This window comes from Syngnathus scovelli, chromosome 18 (genome assembly GCF_024217435.2).
Source record: "Syngnathus scovelli strain Florida chromosome 18, RoL_Ssco_1.2, whole genome shotgun sequence".
NCBI lineage: Eukaryota > Metazoa > Chordata > Actinopteri > Syngnathiformes > Syngnathidae > Syngnathus > Syngnathus scovelli.
This window is the reverse complement of record NC_090864.1, coordinates 11,286,405-11,303,173: the sequence shown is the minus strand read 5'-3', so window position 1 is coordinate 11,303,173 and position 16,769 is coordinate 11,286,405. Positions and strand designations below refer to the sequence as shown.

Below are 16,769 nucleotides of genomic sequence, written 5' to 3'. Positions count from 1 at the left end.
CAGCTGAAGGCTACGTCCGTGAACTCGGAGCACTCGGCCAGCCACAACTGCAGCCTCTCCAGGCACTCAAGGCCGGCAACAATCCCCGATGCTATCAGGATGTGTGAAGTCCAGTGCATAATCCACACGTTGAGGCACCCACATGCGGACCATCATTAATATTATTCGACATGGACTTTCAGCACTTTCCAGAGTGGAAATATGAATGAGCGTACCTTGCTACAATCCGAGCAGACAAAAAAGGCCCGAGGTCCATTACACTGTCGAAATCCCATCAGGATGTCAGCGCTGACCGCTGAAACGGTCGGCGCTCGCTCACCTGGGCCCCTAATTGCCCGATGACTGGTTCAAAGTTCCAGAGGGAACAAACGTAGGATCAGGTACTCAGCCTTGAGCCTGGGTCAGTTTGTTATTTTGACTATGACCCTAGGGCTAAATCTCAAATTTTGAATAATACAAAATAAACTGGAAAAATAATTCATAACTGGGTATCAATTTGAGACTCAGTCTCATTCAACTGTCTAATTTCCATTTCCATTGAAACTTTGGCTACTTTTGCACTATATTTGCATCTCCTGCTATTTTAAAGCCACAATAATCCAAAATATATTCGTGCAGAAAAACGAAGAGGCTGCAAATTGCGACAGAATCATCTGCATGCTCATAGTGATCCAGTAATGGCGATCGCAAAACAAGACGCTAATCTAATTAGTCATTTTGGTTCAAACAAACCCGATGTAACTGGATCATTCATTTAATGGGAAAGGTCACTTAACCCAAAGCGCCTCCAGCTAATCTTCAAGTTGAAACGCCAAATACTCACCATCATGCTTGGGTGAGTCATCTGAGACATTTAATCCAAAAAAGATATCATTACACAATAACATTTAATTATCTCAAGATTTTTAGGGGGGTTTGAGAAATGTCAGTTATTCTCCTAGATTGGGATGTCATCTTTTGTTCTGAAAGAGACACCTCAGACTTTTTATTCCTCAGGGATTAATTGGGTTTCAGCCTCAGGAAGCCAAACTTTCAGTCATACTGTCATTTGTCTGTTACATCGCATGACAAGAGGTCTTCATATACTTCTGTCGATTCCGAGACAAATGGCTAATGAGAAAAATCCCCCGGCACACCGAACATATTGGAAACAAAGGGGGAAAGAAATGTCTCAAACCCTCAGACCTGACAAAAAGCTTGCAAAGTCTGGGTGAATAATTTGTTCCTCTTTTCCTTGTTGGGCCGGATTAGCATATTTGCGATCGGTTAAAGCTGTCTGACCAATGACTTCCTTCAACGTTGATGTAATCTCTCAATATAAACACCTAAAGTTGCTCCAGACGTAATGCAACGTGAACGGATCTGCATGCAAATGAGGAGAAAACGTCACTTTGGCTTAGCCGCCAACGGGAATGAGGGACCTCGCCGGACACCTTTTGATCCGTTATTCCACTTACGGATCAGGTTCACTTCCCAAGCAACCTTCCCGACAAAAATGTTTGTACGTTCTGACATCTGCGTCGGTGCTCGTACGAAGCCATGTGGTTTGCGGAGACCTGGTACCTCTGCTACCTCTATTGGCGGAACATAAATCTCATCGTGATTGCCTCCCTCTTTCAAGATCTCTCTCCATAGCCACTCAGTTCGTTGGGGACATATCCCTTGTGGGTGTTAGGATCTCTATGGGGGGGGTCACAGGTCAGTTGGCGGAGGAAGCGACAAGCTGTGAAATGTAAAAGACCAATTTCTTCCACATGTTTCAGCGCTGGGAGAACACTGCCGAGCTGTCAGTCGGCATCACTTTTAAAATGGGCCAGGGTGCTACCCAGCAGACCTGTCACAACTCATTTGTAATTAAAAAGCCTGTGTGATGTTTAAAGCAGAACATGCCAGAAACTTTTGAGGACTGTTAAATAAAGATGAGCAAAGCTTTCACCAAATACGAGGGGAAAAGGGCAGGATGTATTCATAACAACCAGGTTAGCCGGTCTTGGTTTGCAGAAGATCAATACCAAATGAGACTGTTGGGAGGTGTTGGATGGCTGGAAACGTGGACGAGTCCCAAAAATAGTGTGCTTTTAATAATTGGATCCTCACTGCTAAGCGGAAACGTCTGAAACTGGGAAAGGGTTAATAGAAACTGGAAAAAACTGGAACGTAACATTATTGACCCGACCAAGATCTTCATTTTTTTTTGCAGGACATTTATGTATTTTGGAGGTGGAGTGTAATTCAGTTCTTAAGTCAAGGTTTATCACCCATAAGAGTCAAAGTTCAAATTTGTTTCACCTTTTGTGTATCTGCCGTACTTTTATGGCTTCTGAGGAAACATTGTTCATCTGGCAGGTTTTGCCCATGTGTCTACCCATCCCATCCCATCCCATCCCATCCCATCCCTGCCCTCCAGCACTTGTACACCCACCACTGAGTGAAAAGTGCCATTCTTCCAATGCCACTTCTAGTGACATTAGGGTGACATTTTCTTCCCACTGTGGCATAGTCGGGGGGAAAATGAACATTAAACCCCTACCTGGCAGAGATGATGAAGAGCAAGCAGAATCAGCTGACAGGTGGAGGGGCGAGCCCTGGGGTGAATGCATCATGCCAGGTTCTCCTGCCCTACTGCTGGGGCCAGCATGGAGCAGGTTCAGCTGGGGATGGATTGGTTGTGGATCTGCTTTGGACCCGGGAGGAGCCTGGCCTGGCACTTGGCTGTGCTGGACGGCAGACTTGAGCATAACGGGGGTGTTTAGAGGTAGCATTTGGAGGGAGTTGGGGCACTCGGATGCTCCTGGTGGGAGTCTCCTTATCTGGAACACAATGTGGTCATGTTCAAATGTTCTTTTTCATTGTCATCTGCATCACCATTATTTGCGGGAGAGCAGCATGTGTGTAATTATAATACAGGTATGAGTGATCAAACTGCTTTAATTAATATTTGTCACGACGTGAAATAGTGACAGTTTAATTCAATTAACAGTTTTTTTTTATGGAATGCATTCTTTTGCTTTGTGCAGATACATAAATGTTATCTGCTGTTGTAAGACTGAATGGAATATAAAACTGGACAAATGCTCACCTGAAAGTACATATTGCACAGCCAGTGATCTAGATCAGATGAGATGAGAGCTTCAACTTCCCGAAATTGGTCCACTGAGCCGGGCTCTCCTCTAAGCAGTGGGATTTTGTACCTGGTTCAGGAAACAATTTGGTTCTGTAACAGCAACTATTTCTTTTGGAATGTAAAAATCAGTGAGTGGTGGCATTATTATGACCGATCGACTCGCATTTCTGGTTCTGAGGTTCAAGTCCAAGACATACCTGCCTTCCACCAGGCTAAGGTTTGGTCCACAAATGGGAAAGGCCCCCCAAGCCAGGACAGACTTCATGTAGCTACTTTGTCCTGGTGATGCAGTTAGTCGGAATATTAGGACCATGGAAGGGAGAAGCTCCCGAGCTGGGGGTAAGATCTGCAGACAGAAAAGAGGGCAAATGAACTCCTAATTTTATGCAGATGAATACACATGCCTGCAGGTCCTTCCAGGAACGTAAGCACACATATGCACATAGCGTGTTTGCTAATGCAGTACTAATGAAGTAAACATGCACAGACTTGCTCTCACCCACAAAGCCAATGACAGACAGAAGGTAACAACAAGAAAAGAAGCCCTCAGGGGTCCACTTATTCTACATCCTACAGTAGACTTGAATCCTCCTTTAACTTATTCCCAAAATATTTATATATTTTCAGTTTTTTTTTCCTTCGCTGTCATTCATACCAATTCTCTCCAAAATGGAGTTGGCGTGATAAAGACTCAGCGTCAAGCACAAAGCGGAGGGAATAGTGACGATTTGCCAATGTACGAGCTGACACTTACTGAATTTTCAATGAACGGAGGCAAACATCAATCAGCGTGATGATATTAAGGCTATCTTGAATGAGGCTAACCGTGTTAGTGGTTATCACACTCGGTGCCAAACAAATGCATTCTTATTCACCCGCAGAATGAGGCTTATGTAAAAAAAAAAAAAAAAAAGAACTGACACTGAGCTGTGCACCACTTCATCCATCACCAGGTGAAAATGATTCATCTTTTTATTTGAAAAGGAATGCATCAAGGACGTGTTTTAACACATAAATCATATTTTCCTCACCATATTCTTACCTCCTTTGTTTTTATTGTACACTTGGTAAAACGACAGGTATTACTGTCTGATTCAGTACATAAATTTATGACTTAATATCATACTGCTTATTTTATATCATTCATATAATGGAAGAAATATTGCCTACATAAATACACATTTGGGTGACATGGACCAGCCTCAACAAGGTCTGTTACGAGACGGAGAATATACACTGGAAGCAACCAGATTTCCATTTGTGTCACACAGTTTTTTTTAAATAATCATTAAAACTGCAGACAGACTATAAAGCAGATAAGTTATTTGTAGAAATGCTTTTATGAAAACATTCTAGAAGTCCAAACTCTCATGCATGTGGTGACCATAATAGCAGATTGTAGGAGGCACAGGGAATAAATATTGGCTATCCTAAATCTCCAATCCTCTTAACCTTAAAACTTTTGTATAGCTTCCCATATGCTTAAAAAAAAAAAAAAAAGAACCGAACAAAGACTGCAGGCCTGACTCTTCCGCTCCCACTCTCCAGCTGAAGTGACTCTTTTTCTCTCTAAATGCAAACCCAGACGCAAAGCGAAGAGTGGATGAAAAAAGAGATGGGGGAGAGAGGGAGGAAAGAAAAATAAGCTCCTGGCTTCCTCCTACTATCACTAATTCCTCATTTCCTCTAAGAAAGCTCTGCGAGCACTCGGAAAGATCGCACGCTATAGTGTGGGCCAGACAGGCGAACCAAAACATTCAAGAAAGCCCCGATAGTCCCACAAATCTGATCAGTGGTTTCACAGCCATCAATGAGGACAACAACAACAACAGGTTTTTCAATAGCTTTGCAGAGATGAAGAAGGGGGTGAGTGTCATGAGCCGTTTACCATGCCGTACTTAAACCTTTTTTTTTTTTTTTTTTTTAACTTCTGAATCAGATCCCAGGTCCGTATTCACGTCATGCCAGTTTTTACCCCAGCCTTTATGTTTGAAGGGAGTAGGAGACAATCTAATCTGGATGCTCTCGCTCAGTGAATACGCCCACAAGTATACTGAGAGTGTCCACATTTGCTGAATGCTTCAGCAAAAGCTGAGGCCTTTAGAGAGGATATCATAATATGAAGTGAAACCCTTCAACTTCTGTTTCTGTGCGTCACTGAATAAACCAAACAAAGACTTTTGATCCAGCTGTCATTATTGACCATCAAATGTGATTCCTTAAAGCTTTTGGCACCCTATACCGTAGATGTTTTTCCATCATATAAAGCATCATTTGAATTTAGATGCCATAAATAATCGGGAGTGGGGTGTATCTTCAAACGCCTTCCCAAAAGGACACATTTAAGCAGTTGGGATTTTTACTGCCATTCCAAAAATAAGATACTTTGAGATGTGTGCAAAGTCACTCTTGAGCAAAATTCTCAATCGCTTTTGAATTTGGGCCGGCTGCAAATGCGATCTAACAAGGTTAAAGCTGCGTTACACTGGATGGAACAAACTCTTAAGACTCTTTATGCAAGGAATCGGTTAACAGTTTCAACCTTGCTTACAGACAGTTCCCTGTATCTAGATTTATATCAAATCAGCCTCGTTCCAGAGCGTACGGCCAGTCTGCAGCCAACCAGTTCTTTAGAACATTTTGGTAATTCCCATCAACCAAAGCCAGCATGATTATGTTCCCAATGCACACAGACACTTGCATTTTTTTAAATGCGTTTCGACTTCATTTTCATTCCAATAAAACATGACTTCCTTATTTAAATGAATAATTGATATCGCTTTTGATTTACATACACGGGTTAAATGTCATGTTGGAAAGTTGTTCTTTTATTCATGGCCAAACCCCAGAGAAAAACCTGGAGGCTGCGTGCGCGTGGCATATTTTCATATCCGCAGTGATAGAACTTCTCGTGGGCCTTTCACATTGAGAAAAGCACTCTGTCTTCACTGCAAATGATGAAACTGAGAGAAATGGGATGCTGCTGTGCTGTGTAGCTAGGCTACATTAGCACAAAAACATTGTTTGTTGTCAGGATTGCATCTTCTGATGTTTCACTGCATTTCCCATCACTGGAACGGAGAGCGCGTTGTTTCCCATGCAGTGTCAGCGTTGCAGAGGCAGCACATGTTTTGCATTTATGCCTCTTTTTCATCATGCAGACATCTGAGAGTAAGATGCTTTCAAGGCAGCCTCGCCAAGCATAATGTAAATAAAGGCTTCTTAGAATGAACCGCCCCATTCTGTCTTTCCCTGCTTGAATAAAAACATATTAGTGTCAACAGAGGAGATGGAGGCAACATTTTACCGTCACCTGCCTGCGCTTCTCATTGAGCCATACGAGCCTTATCTGGGAATCGCAATGCTTGCTGCAAACCAAACCAGTTATGTTAACTCACCAGTGTTTACACATAGCTAAAAAAAATGGCAGTTATAAATTATTGTTGTTATATTGATTTGTTCTCACCATGAAGAGATTCTGGTTAACGTGCAGGTTTATATTGTAAAAGCAGCCGTGGTGTTCAACGGGGTCGGTGGATGCCATCCACTCATGTTGACCTTTGTCGTTATTCCAGGTTAGAGATGGACCTCCAAGATGGCTGTGAAGGGCCACACTAACACTGTAGAGGCCCCTGGGAAGCTTGTCTCTGGTGGCCCTGAGACAACGCACACACACTTCCACAGGCTGAGGAGATGGACTTGGACGCATCTATAACAATAAACACAGGTACGCAAGTGTGAAAAGTCTCAAACAACTCAAATGCTCAAACATCTTCTCTCTGTTTGCATACTAAAACAACAAAAACAATTTGGGCAAAGTGACATTAGTATAATTGCTGGCAAAGCGGTTTCGCCTACACATTTGGGAGGAGGTGACGAAGGCCTTCAAACCCCCACACTGAAGAAAAGAGGAGGGGCAGAAAAAATAAAGAAGTATAGTGATGACAATAAAATGGCATCATCACACTTCAATTTGCACATTACCATCCGGCCCAAACGTTTGCACACGGCGAAGACGGACGGCAAGGTGAAGGGGGCCAATTTTTTCTATACGAGACGCGATTTGTTTGCCGCCAGCCCGAGCGGTGCCTAAAGTGGCGTAACATTACAGCACTCCTACAGATGAGATCAAAGGCTCCACAGAGGCATCGTCTCCACGCTTGGGCTGGCAAGCCGCCGTCCCGTCAGCCACGTATATCTTCTGCGGGCTTTGCACACATTGACTGCTCCCGCAAAATGCGCTCTTAATAGAGACAGGAAATGCCACGTACAAAAACTTCCTTTCTTTCAAAGTATGGGCTAATATTCAGAGATTAAGCTTTCTCGTTAATTATTTTCATTTTAATTAGTAAATCTTAATTAACAATGAGCATTTAGCCCTTCAAAAAATTTGGCTTTGGAATGAAGGAGGGGGGTGAAGAAAGGAGAGAATAAATATGACAATCTTTTCGGGACCTCCGGGCAGGATTACTGATGCAGGCTGCCATCGTTATTAAACACGTTCTAAATTAAATGCCTCCATGAATTTTGCACAGAAATACATTTTCATAGTTTTGCATGCCAAATGTGGCATTTCATATTTCAGATTCATCTCGCCGCAGTAATTTTAGGGAAATGTCATCTAAACAAAGATTTTGTCATTTACCAAAGGAAATTACTATGCGTAGCAGGTTTGGCCATTGCTTTCTCTCGCTCTCGCTCTCTCTCTCTCTCGCTCTCTTCCCCTCTCCCTCTTCTGCACCCTATTCTGCCTGTGCCGGTTGTTTCAAGTCAGCAAGCCATAAAAAATCTTTATCTCAGTGAAACACAGCAATTTGGGAGATAATCGAATGGTGACTGGGGGGCACAAACGCCAGTCTGAGGAATTATACCACAATCTCCCCTGCATTTACAACCTTCCTCAAAGCCAGTTGTCACCCTGGAAGGAAAGCCCCTGACTGAAGATTCATTACATCTTTAAGCCAGCACGGTGGCACGGCAAGCCTCATCCCCACATGCAAAACAACGGCATGGCACGGCACGGCACGGCACGGCACATTCCTCCCTCCCTCTCTCCCTCCCGCAGCTGCTGATGATCCCATCCAAGCTCCGCATTCTTCTCTTTCTCCTACTTTCCGTCTCCCTTAGATACCTAAAACCACCATCATGTCATAGGAAGCTGCAACAAAGCAGAGGGGAGGTCATTTTGTTCAGCGTTGGCTACCTTATTTGCTTCCTGTAATGAGAGGAGAATGCACCTACGCTTTTACACACTGCATCTGCCTTCGTGTGATTTCTTGCAATTACATCATCTAAATATTTATAATAATGATAATGAATAATAAAATTTAAAATAATATCATTCATATAATATAATCCCCGCTGCAATCCACGATCAATATATTCTTAAAAAAAAATCCTTCTCTCACATGGAACTAGACCTTACCTGACATCGGGCCCCCTTAAGAGACAGATTTGGGAAGCTGAGTCATCTGTCCATATTTGGACATGGCTTCCTGGTCTTTCAAGAGTATTGCCTGCCGCTGCTACATGCACAGCGCACGTCGAAAAACAACCAGCTAACCCTGTTAGAAAGCCGCATTTTGGGCTCTGTTGTTTGACTCGCTAGCGCAATCTAATAAGAAGACAACAAAACACTTCTTTCCTCCTCTTGCTCCCTTCCTTTCTCAGCCTTTCAATCTTATCAGAGGTAATGTAATAAGCGGCTGCTTCGCTCTGTCTCCTCGCGACGTCTCTTAATTCCTCAAAATAAAGCAATATCACAGGGGCCGGGCCCTGCCTGGCCTGGCCTGCCTGTGACTGGGGATAAGATGGGCGTAAAAAGGATAGCGTTGGGCAAATAAATGCGCCGCATCAAAGGCAGGCGCCGGCGCTGGCGCTGGCGTTGCTTTCTTTTCCAGCCTTCTCTGTTTGCCTATCAAAAGTATTACATGTGCTTTCATCAGTTCACAACAAGACACAATGTGCCTCCTAATGCAATTACTCAACCTCCATTAAATCAGAAAGAGTGGAGACAAATGAATTACACATTTGTTGCAAAAAAACACAAGTCAGCTCGCTCCATGTCTTCTCGCTTCTTCTTTTTTTTCCTTTCCTTTCATGGGCATAGCCAGCGAAATAGTGAAATCATTTCTCATTCAATTCCAGGCAGATGTAGCCTTAGGTGATACGTAGAAAGTCTCCCGTGTCTAATAGCCACCCACCATTGATATCGGAAGGAATTTACTGGGTTCAAAGCTGTCGAGAGGAGGTCACCGCGCTAAACTCCCAACTACATTCATCTGACAGGGCTGGTGTCCAACTACCACCCACCCATAAATCAGCTAAACACAAGCGAAGATCCTGATGCGCACAGTAGTTTCTTGATTTTATTATGTCAGCCGCCACGCTAGCCCATAATTACTTAAAAACAAAAACATGCTAAGCTGATTGCCCGCGGCGGGGCAGGGCGCTGGCTACGAGATGTGACGTGTGATCTCTGACTTCCAGCGGACGCACTACGAATTGATGCGCCTCCGAGCTTGACGACATGGACACAATCGGGTGGCCTCCAGCCATCCTGTACCCACAATGCGTTGCGCGTGGCAGAATTATAAGATTACATGCTTTCTCAAATGTCACCGGGAATACAAATGCTTTTCACGCAAGTAATGATGATGTGACATCAGATGTACAAATGGAGAGGGAATATGCAAATGAAATGGACTCAGCAGTGGGCGAGTCATCTGGATTGTGTGTGCTTTTCGCATGAATTTATCATCTGATAGACTTTGATTTACATTTTTACACATTTGAATTTACCGGAACACTAATTGACAGTTTACTTGGCATTTGGTTGTAAAGATTCAGTAAATCCATCCATCCATCCATCCATCCATTTTCAACACTGCTTATCCTTTCTCTTCTTAGTTCACAAGAGACATTTTCTAAACGCATCTCAAATGTGTTGCTCTTACTAAATTGTCGATCATAGAAAACTTAAGATATACTATGTTCTATCATTGCAGGCCTTACTTTTCCATTCCCATTGAAGACATCCATCAGCCTTCTCTTCATCTTTACCCAGTGGCTCATCTTCGGAGCAGCAACCTGCTGTAAATTCACACGCGCACAATGGAAGAGTTGAGCAAAAGAAATGAACTGGCCTGCAATCTGCAGTGAATCGATAGACCCTGAAGACATGTTGCGTTTCATGAGTGTGAGTTTACATCCAGTCAGCACATTCACACGGGCCTTATAGGCACATTGATGCTTTTAAGTAACGCCATCCTTCTGCTTTCTATGGAAGAATAGCCTAGGAAGAAAAACACAATTATTTTCTTTTGAATAGATGTCAAATCTCTGGTGGATAAAGCACTTTGAATGAACAAGTGGGTGTGGAAACAGTGCATAAATATCACGGGAGAAGAAGATAATACTGATCCTAGCACTGATAGAGCTTATCCAATAAGGGATGATGAGTCAACTTCTTTGACTTCCAAGACATTGTCAGACCATTTTTTAACCAATTACGCTTACATTTCTATTTCATCTTTCAAATGAGATTATGACTAAACATAAGTTCTGTTTACGTACGCGTGTAAATGACGATCTATATTTCCGTACACAATAGCAACGATTCACTCCGTATCTGTTGTGACCGAATGAATGTTTGGCTAGCTCAGGATCGTCACGCTTGTTCATCCTTGCACAAAAGCGTAGTTAGAGAATACGAAGCAGTCATGCTCTAGTTCGCTTGAGGAGGAAAATAAACATAGCATAGAAACGGAGTATCAATGAAACAAATATGAATGACAATGCAACAGGAAGTTTCAATACGTTGAGATTCCACTAGATTAAATGTTTACAAAAGCTATCTTTAGTTTTGCTCTTTCAATGATTCTTAGCACAGTTGATGTTAGTAGTCTCTGCACAATGTGCAATGAGAGACAATAAAAGTGCACTTCTTGTATGTCAAGTGAGTTATTGTATATTTTAATTAGAATATAACAATTTCATTATTTATTTCATATTTATTTTTCAACCATCCAGCTGCAGAACGATAATGGCATGACCCTGCTGTCACCCTCCACGAACCACGAGTCAAAACCATCCAGTGGACAAAAGAAACATTTGTTCACTGACTTTTTTTTTTTTTTTGCACCGTATATTTTAAAGCTATTCAACTTATTTCGGTACCTTAGATGGATGCATCATCTAGTAAGTGCTTTTTACTTGAGTGCATCCAGGAGACATTCAGACTAATGCTGGGAACGAGATGTCGCAAATTCCAAATAGTTGTGCAAAAAAGTGGGGCAAAGAATTAAGTGGGCAAAGAAAAAGGACAGAAACTTACACAAACACTGACAGCAACAGATAAAATGTTCTTCGTCCATTAGCTAAAGTCACCCATACGCAGCATAATGGACGTGGCTGATGTGCTGTTAAATATGGGATGATGACACAGATATTCCTCTTTGTAGCTTTGTAGCTGACCTGCTGCAGTGAAAGGATGCCAAGCGTAATTATGTCAGGTCGTGCGTGCTCCCTCGGCAGCCAGGCATGGCGGGGGACCACCTCTTCGGACGTCTTTACTGCAAAAGAAAAATCCTCTTATCATTTGTGCCATTCGTTCATATCGTTTTTATACGGGAATATGTTTGCATCCTTCTCTAATTCCATATTAGAAAGAATATTTTGCATAACATTGAGGCATACGGTATTTCTATCATCTCTTTATAGTAGTTTCAATTAAAATATTTAATACAAATATTTAGTTGTTTCACATTCCATCTTTGACATTTTTTATTTATTTTTATTACATGTTTTTTTAGCACAGTTAATAAGCTCTGCGAAAGAAATACAGAAATACATTTTCCTTAATACTTCCAGTAATGTCCACACAAAATAATTTTACATCTGAAATAAGATACAGCACGCAAATTTGAATAGATTCCTAGCATTACTTTCTACAGTGCTCTCGCCGCCCATTACGGTCCTCGCTGCTTGTATTCCAAGCTCTGGTGAGGGGCCAGCGCTGGGCCCAGCTTGGGTTTTGGCAGTGGGACGAGCCTGGGAGCGCTCCGAGCCTGAGGCGGCACCATCGCAACCACCATGGAGCAGCAGTGGATTACCCGCCTTCACCTCTAACACCTCCTCATCCCTGGAGGCTACCACTGTACCTGGAGAGATACGCATCAGTGGGCATGCACATAGCCTCATGCACAAATGAATCAGCACACATAAACACATGCATATACATATATGCATACTGACATGAATATGAAGTCAGAAGACTGAAATTGTAAAGAATTAAATATATATTCACTATATTTGAAAATATCAGACCCTTTAAAGTTTGTGCTTGAAGTGCTCTCAGGTCATAAGCCAACACCTCCATACTCGTGCGATTTATTATTTACCAACCAGGAAATATTTTGAAGAAGAAAATCAAACCTCTTTGCAGATTCCCTGCTTGCGCCCCCTCGTTGGTAGGGAACAGGATATATTGTTTGAGAATTTGTGTGTCTATATGCAACGTGTGTAGTCCCATATGAGCAACTGCCAAAGCCGTTATCACCGTTTAATGCTTTTCATGTGCAACCTGCTGCCATTGCATGGAGGAAATACTAAGTACAGTCGGATTTGGCGGTGGAATTAGTCTAGTTAAAACTATTTTGGAAGAAGTGATTGGTCCTGGATTTTTGTTTCCATTCAATTTAGTATGTCTCTCCCTTTTTATCAATACTTGTCTGTGCTCCTTCTTCAGGACATTGTGGCAGGCTGCAAAAGCCGAGACAAAAGCGTGTGGGAAAATGTCGGGATCCACGCCGACACACGCTGATCCACGTGTGCGAGTGCGTTGAGGACGTGCGGCCTAAACTGGTGGGAGGCATCCATACAGCGGAGTAAGGTGATTGTCTGGAAGTCCGGTAAGAAAGCTCTCTCTGCTTTTTTGCTTGTATTGCATGCGGGAACTGTAAATCCGAGATCCTCTTTACTTTTTTTTTTCTCTGTGGGATTTCATGAACATTTCAAAACAATGAGGATGGGGCTGCTAATCTCTGTGGTACAGCTAAATCCCAGACAAAGGCAAATAATAAGAGCCGAGTAAATTCTACCGTGATGAAGCGGCCCTAAACCTATCACTTGTGTACGGGAATTACAAGGAAGACGCGCGTCATGTCAACAATATCTAGTGCGAGTGTCTTCAGCCAAAACAATGGCAAGCTTAAACCGCTTCAACGTGGCCCTGGTGTGCCACACGTTTAAAAGCGTGTGTGCTAATGAGCATGGGCACGCCTGCCTTCAAACAAAAGCCGTGCTTGGAGAGAAGAGCTCTGGTCATGTTCTTTGTGTGCAGTGCACTTGTCGTATTTTCGACGGTGTCGCATTGTGTAAAAAAAAAAACAAATTACAAGCACTGGAACCTACAGAAATCTTTACCTTATGAATTTAAGTGGTTCAGAAAATGGATGGATGCATTGTATTGTATGTCAATAAATGTTGTCTCCATCCAAAATACATTAGAATTATTCAAAAAAATCCCTTCTAACATATCAACCACGTCTATCCAAACCACATATTAACATGCAAACGATTGATATTAGCCAGGACAAGGATGGCTGAAAATGGAGTACAGGGAGTCAGGTAATGAAACGGGAGCATTAAAATGTCTGTCATCATGTGATGAGATTTGCTTTAGTGAATCCTTTGATATTACACGGCAGTGATATCTAAAAGATACAGGTGAAATGGCTTCTCCATTAATAGCCATGTTTCATTATAACATGCATATTACTTGGCTCCCAGGAGCTCACTTTTTTAATAGGCCTACTTTAGGAGGGGCTTGCCAACTATTGAGTTTCATGTGACATTGGACGTGGGGGGAATAGAAGGGAAAGTGACCAATGATACGTGACCTTCATCAATGACAGTGAAGTTGGGGAGCCAATCTAGCCGCACCATCATTTGCTGTATTTACATAGACTGGACCAAACGGTGATCTTTCTCACCTCACTTTAATGAACCGAGGAGAACTATTATGACGTACTTAATTCGAGCTCGGCCATGCTGCTACGCCTTGAGTCCGTCTGCTCCGCCGCCGACATCGGGTCAAAGTAATTTCGGGTATATTCATTTCCTGTGAAAAGTGCGAGAGAATGAAAGACTTGCTGGTGGTGGTGGTGATGGGCGGGGCGGGGCGGGATAGTGAGGCTATACAGGTTCAGGTCAGTAGTTATTAGAAGCACGTGAAGCGAAATGTTAAGTTTGAAACGCGCACTGTAGAAGGCCAGGGCCAACGGCTGCTTGCAGATAAGGCAGAGCTAGGAAGAGACCTGAGCAAGGAAGCAGAACTGCGCGAGAGAGAGAGAGAGAGAGAGAGAGTGCAGGTTTTCTGTGTGCGCCCCTGCATGGCCTGCAGTGCTCTGGGGCCTAATTAGCATGCTGCAAAAGGTCACGGCAGGCAATCTCTTAAATACGACTGCCATATGTTTGGCGTGTTCAAAAGGGACTAATGAGAAAGTCGACAAGCTCAAAAGTACCTGGAATTTCAAAGACAATACCCTTCTAATACTGTGGGGGGGTCAGCGGCCTAGAGGACTGGGCAAGTGTGGAAAAGGAAAATAACCTGGGTCCATGTCTCATTGACTTCTTATTAGCAATCACTGACCTATCAAGTCTGCTGCCCAGAGTTTATGGGAATTGGAGCGCTCGGGGGCAGTCGCTATTAAAGGTGCACCCCACCGAGCGGCTTTCTTAACCCCAAATCCTTCTCATTACAGCCTTTGAATATTTCACTCCTATCTAAATAGTTTTGCATGCATTTCTTAGTTTGCGCGGCTAGAAAATGTAATATTACCTTATTTTTAGTCATTTTTTTCCAACAGGAACAAACAAATTAGTTCACATTATAAACCTTTTGACATAATATTAAAGAAAAAATAAAAATGTTTGCATTTGGGCACTATTGCACTACCTTGATAATAATTACATTCTCCGCACGGCAAAGAGAAAATAAAGCACCCAAATCAAGAAACTGGCATGTGAGTCATCCCTGAGAAAACTGGCACACTCGCAACCGTAGACGCATTCTAATTTACCATCCCATTCCTCAAGAGTTCTTCCTGACATACTGAATTATAAGGGGGCATATTCGTACGCCTGATTGGCCCCAAGCCGTGTTTCGGGGGCGTTGCGAGTACAGCGCCACAGACAACGCACAGGCTCACTATCATAGTAGTGCATGTAAATGCACTCTCCTATGACTCCAGCCCACCACAAGGCATTGAGCGAGCCGAGAGTGGGAGTCAAGGCTGATTGTGTCCAGGGTGCTTCCAGATAGATATACAACACCCACTAGTGTAGCGTTCTCCACTGGAGGAAGAAGTTCGAGGAGGAGGGGCTTTTGCTTGTTAGGACATGCTCGCTTTGGAATGCAGGGACCAAGGGGCCCCGGAATGGAGGGAAAGAGAGTCAGAAAGAAAGCAGGAGTAAAGGTTAGATCAGGAACACATCTACTGCCAACAAATTTGAGGCTAATGAAAAATGAAGCTTCACCTCTTTCTTTGGCTGGGGCTTGCAGCTCCATTTTTTTGTGTGTGTGTGAGTGTGTGAGCTGTAAGGGCGCTATCTGGCCTGTCACCTCGAATTTCTCTCGGCAGCCGAACGGGAAGAAGGGAAAGCTCAGTGCTTCCTCCGCCGTGTTTTTCTATGCCCGCAACATCTCCTCTTGCTGACAAAATAAACGGAAATATCAATAAAAATACACACAGAGACATGAAGGAGAAATGCAAATGTTAGGTCACATAGGCCCATTGTAAAATAAAGCGTATTTAGCGGCAAAATAATGCGATTGGTGAGTTGTCTGCCCTCAGAATGTTCTCACGCATCCTCCTCGGTTGACACTAAAACACAATTAGGTTAAAATTAAATCAGAATCTTGCAGGAAGAGTGGGGGGGGGGGGGGGGGAGTGAAGAAATGATTAAAATAATTACAAATTGCGCCCTGACAAGCAAGAGCAAAATTTAGCCCAAAGCCATTTGTCTGTAATTAGTTAATTAATCCTTACACAAATTATGAGCAATAACTCATCAAGCAGGACTCACCCATCAGAAATTCAGCCGACTTGGATTTCTTCTGCTTAGGTTGCTGCAGAGCCTTCTGCTGTAACTTCTGGAGGGAAATTGTTAAATGAATAAATTAGCTGCAGAATGAAGATCATCATTTATGATCCGCAACTAACGCAGTATTTTAAATATGGGACGACACTGAAATGTCATTTAATTTACATCGCCGCTAAAGGGGTCAAGCGCTAATTGAACAACAGGAGTGGAAAAAATTCTCATCATAAATAGATAAGAAAAGTTGACATGAATGAGTAATGAAGGTCACATTAAAATATGTTCTCCTTGTTTCCTTTTTTTTTTAATGAACAACATTCTTTCCTGGAAAATGATGTACATCCAAACAAGCAGCACTATAGAATATATCTGTTGCTGTGAAAATTTAAATTCCTTTGCATTAGCCAAAGTACAAACCGCAACATATGTTGCAGATGTACAATCAATTGAGCTCCAAAGGCAAAATTAGCATCATCAATTCTGCCTTTAAGAAGATATCCACTCATTGGAACTCAGACCTCTGCCAAGTGTGCAGAAACCA

The 16,769-nt window shown here is 42.8% G+C and overlaps 1 protein-coding gene and 1 long non-coding RNA gene across 6 annotated transcripts in view; one reads left to right on the top strand and one right to left on the bottom strand.

Annotated features, from left to right (window-relative positions):
- The window catches only part of LOC125985763 (uncharacterized), a 143,823-nt gene extending 129,664 nt beyond the window's left edge, over positions 1 to 14,159 (top strand). The window contains exons 3-5 of the long non-coding RNA XR_007487432.2: positions 6,700 to 6,851; positions 10,132 to 10,322; positions 12,873 to 14,159. This is a non-coding gene — a long non-coding RNA (uncharacterized lncRNA). The remainder of the gene's footprint in view (positions 1 to 6,699; positions 6,852 to 10,131; positions 10,323 to 12,872) is intronic.
- ofcc1 (orofacial cleft 1 candidate 1) overlaps positions 1 to 16,769 on the bottom strand; it is a 61,141-nt gene that overhangs the window by 27,550 nt on the left and 16,822 nt on the right. For 4 of the 5 annotated variants that reach the window (XM_068648782.1, XM_049748780.2, XM_049748778.2 and 1 more), the window contains exons 3-11: positions 15,750 to 16,280; positions 14,157 to 14,246; positions 12,070 to 12,285; positions 11,600 to 11,697; positions 10,139 to 10,216; positions 6,591 to 6,833; positions 3,322 to 3,470; positions 3,080 to 3,191; positions 2,531 to 2,810 (exon numbers count right to left, since the gene is read on the bottom strand). In XM_068648782.1, coding sequence (XP_068504883.1) covers positions 2,531 to 2,810; positions 3,080 to 3,191; positions 3,322 to 3,470; positions 6,591 to 6,833; positions 10,139 to 10,216; positions 11,600 to 11,697; positions 12,070 to 12,285; positions 14,157 to 14,246; positions 15,750 to 15,885 — 1,402 coding nt within the window. In that variant the 5' untranslated portion in view covers positions 15,886 to 16,280. The remainder of the gene's footprint in view (positions 1 to 2,530; positions 2,811 to 3,079; positions 3,192 to 3,321; positions 3,471 to 6,590; positions 6,834 to 10,138; positions 10,217 to 11,599; positions 11,698 to 12,069; positions 12,286 to 14,156; positions 14,247 to 15,749; positions 16,281 to 16,769) is intronic. The other variant, XM_049748782.2, reaches the window with a different exon arrangement.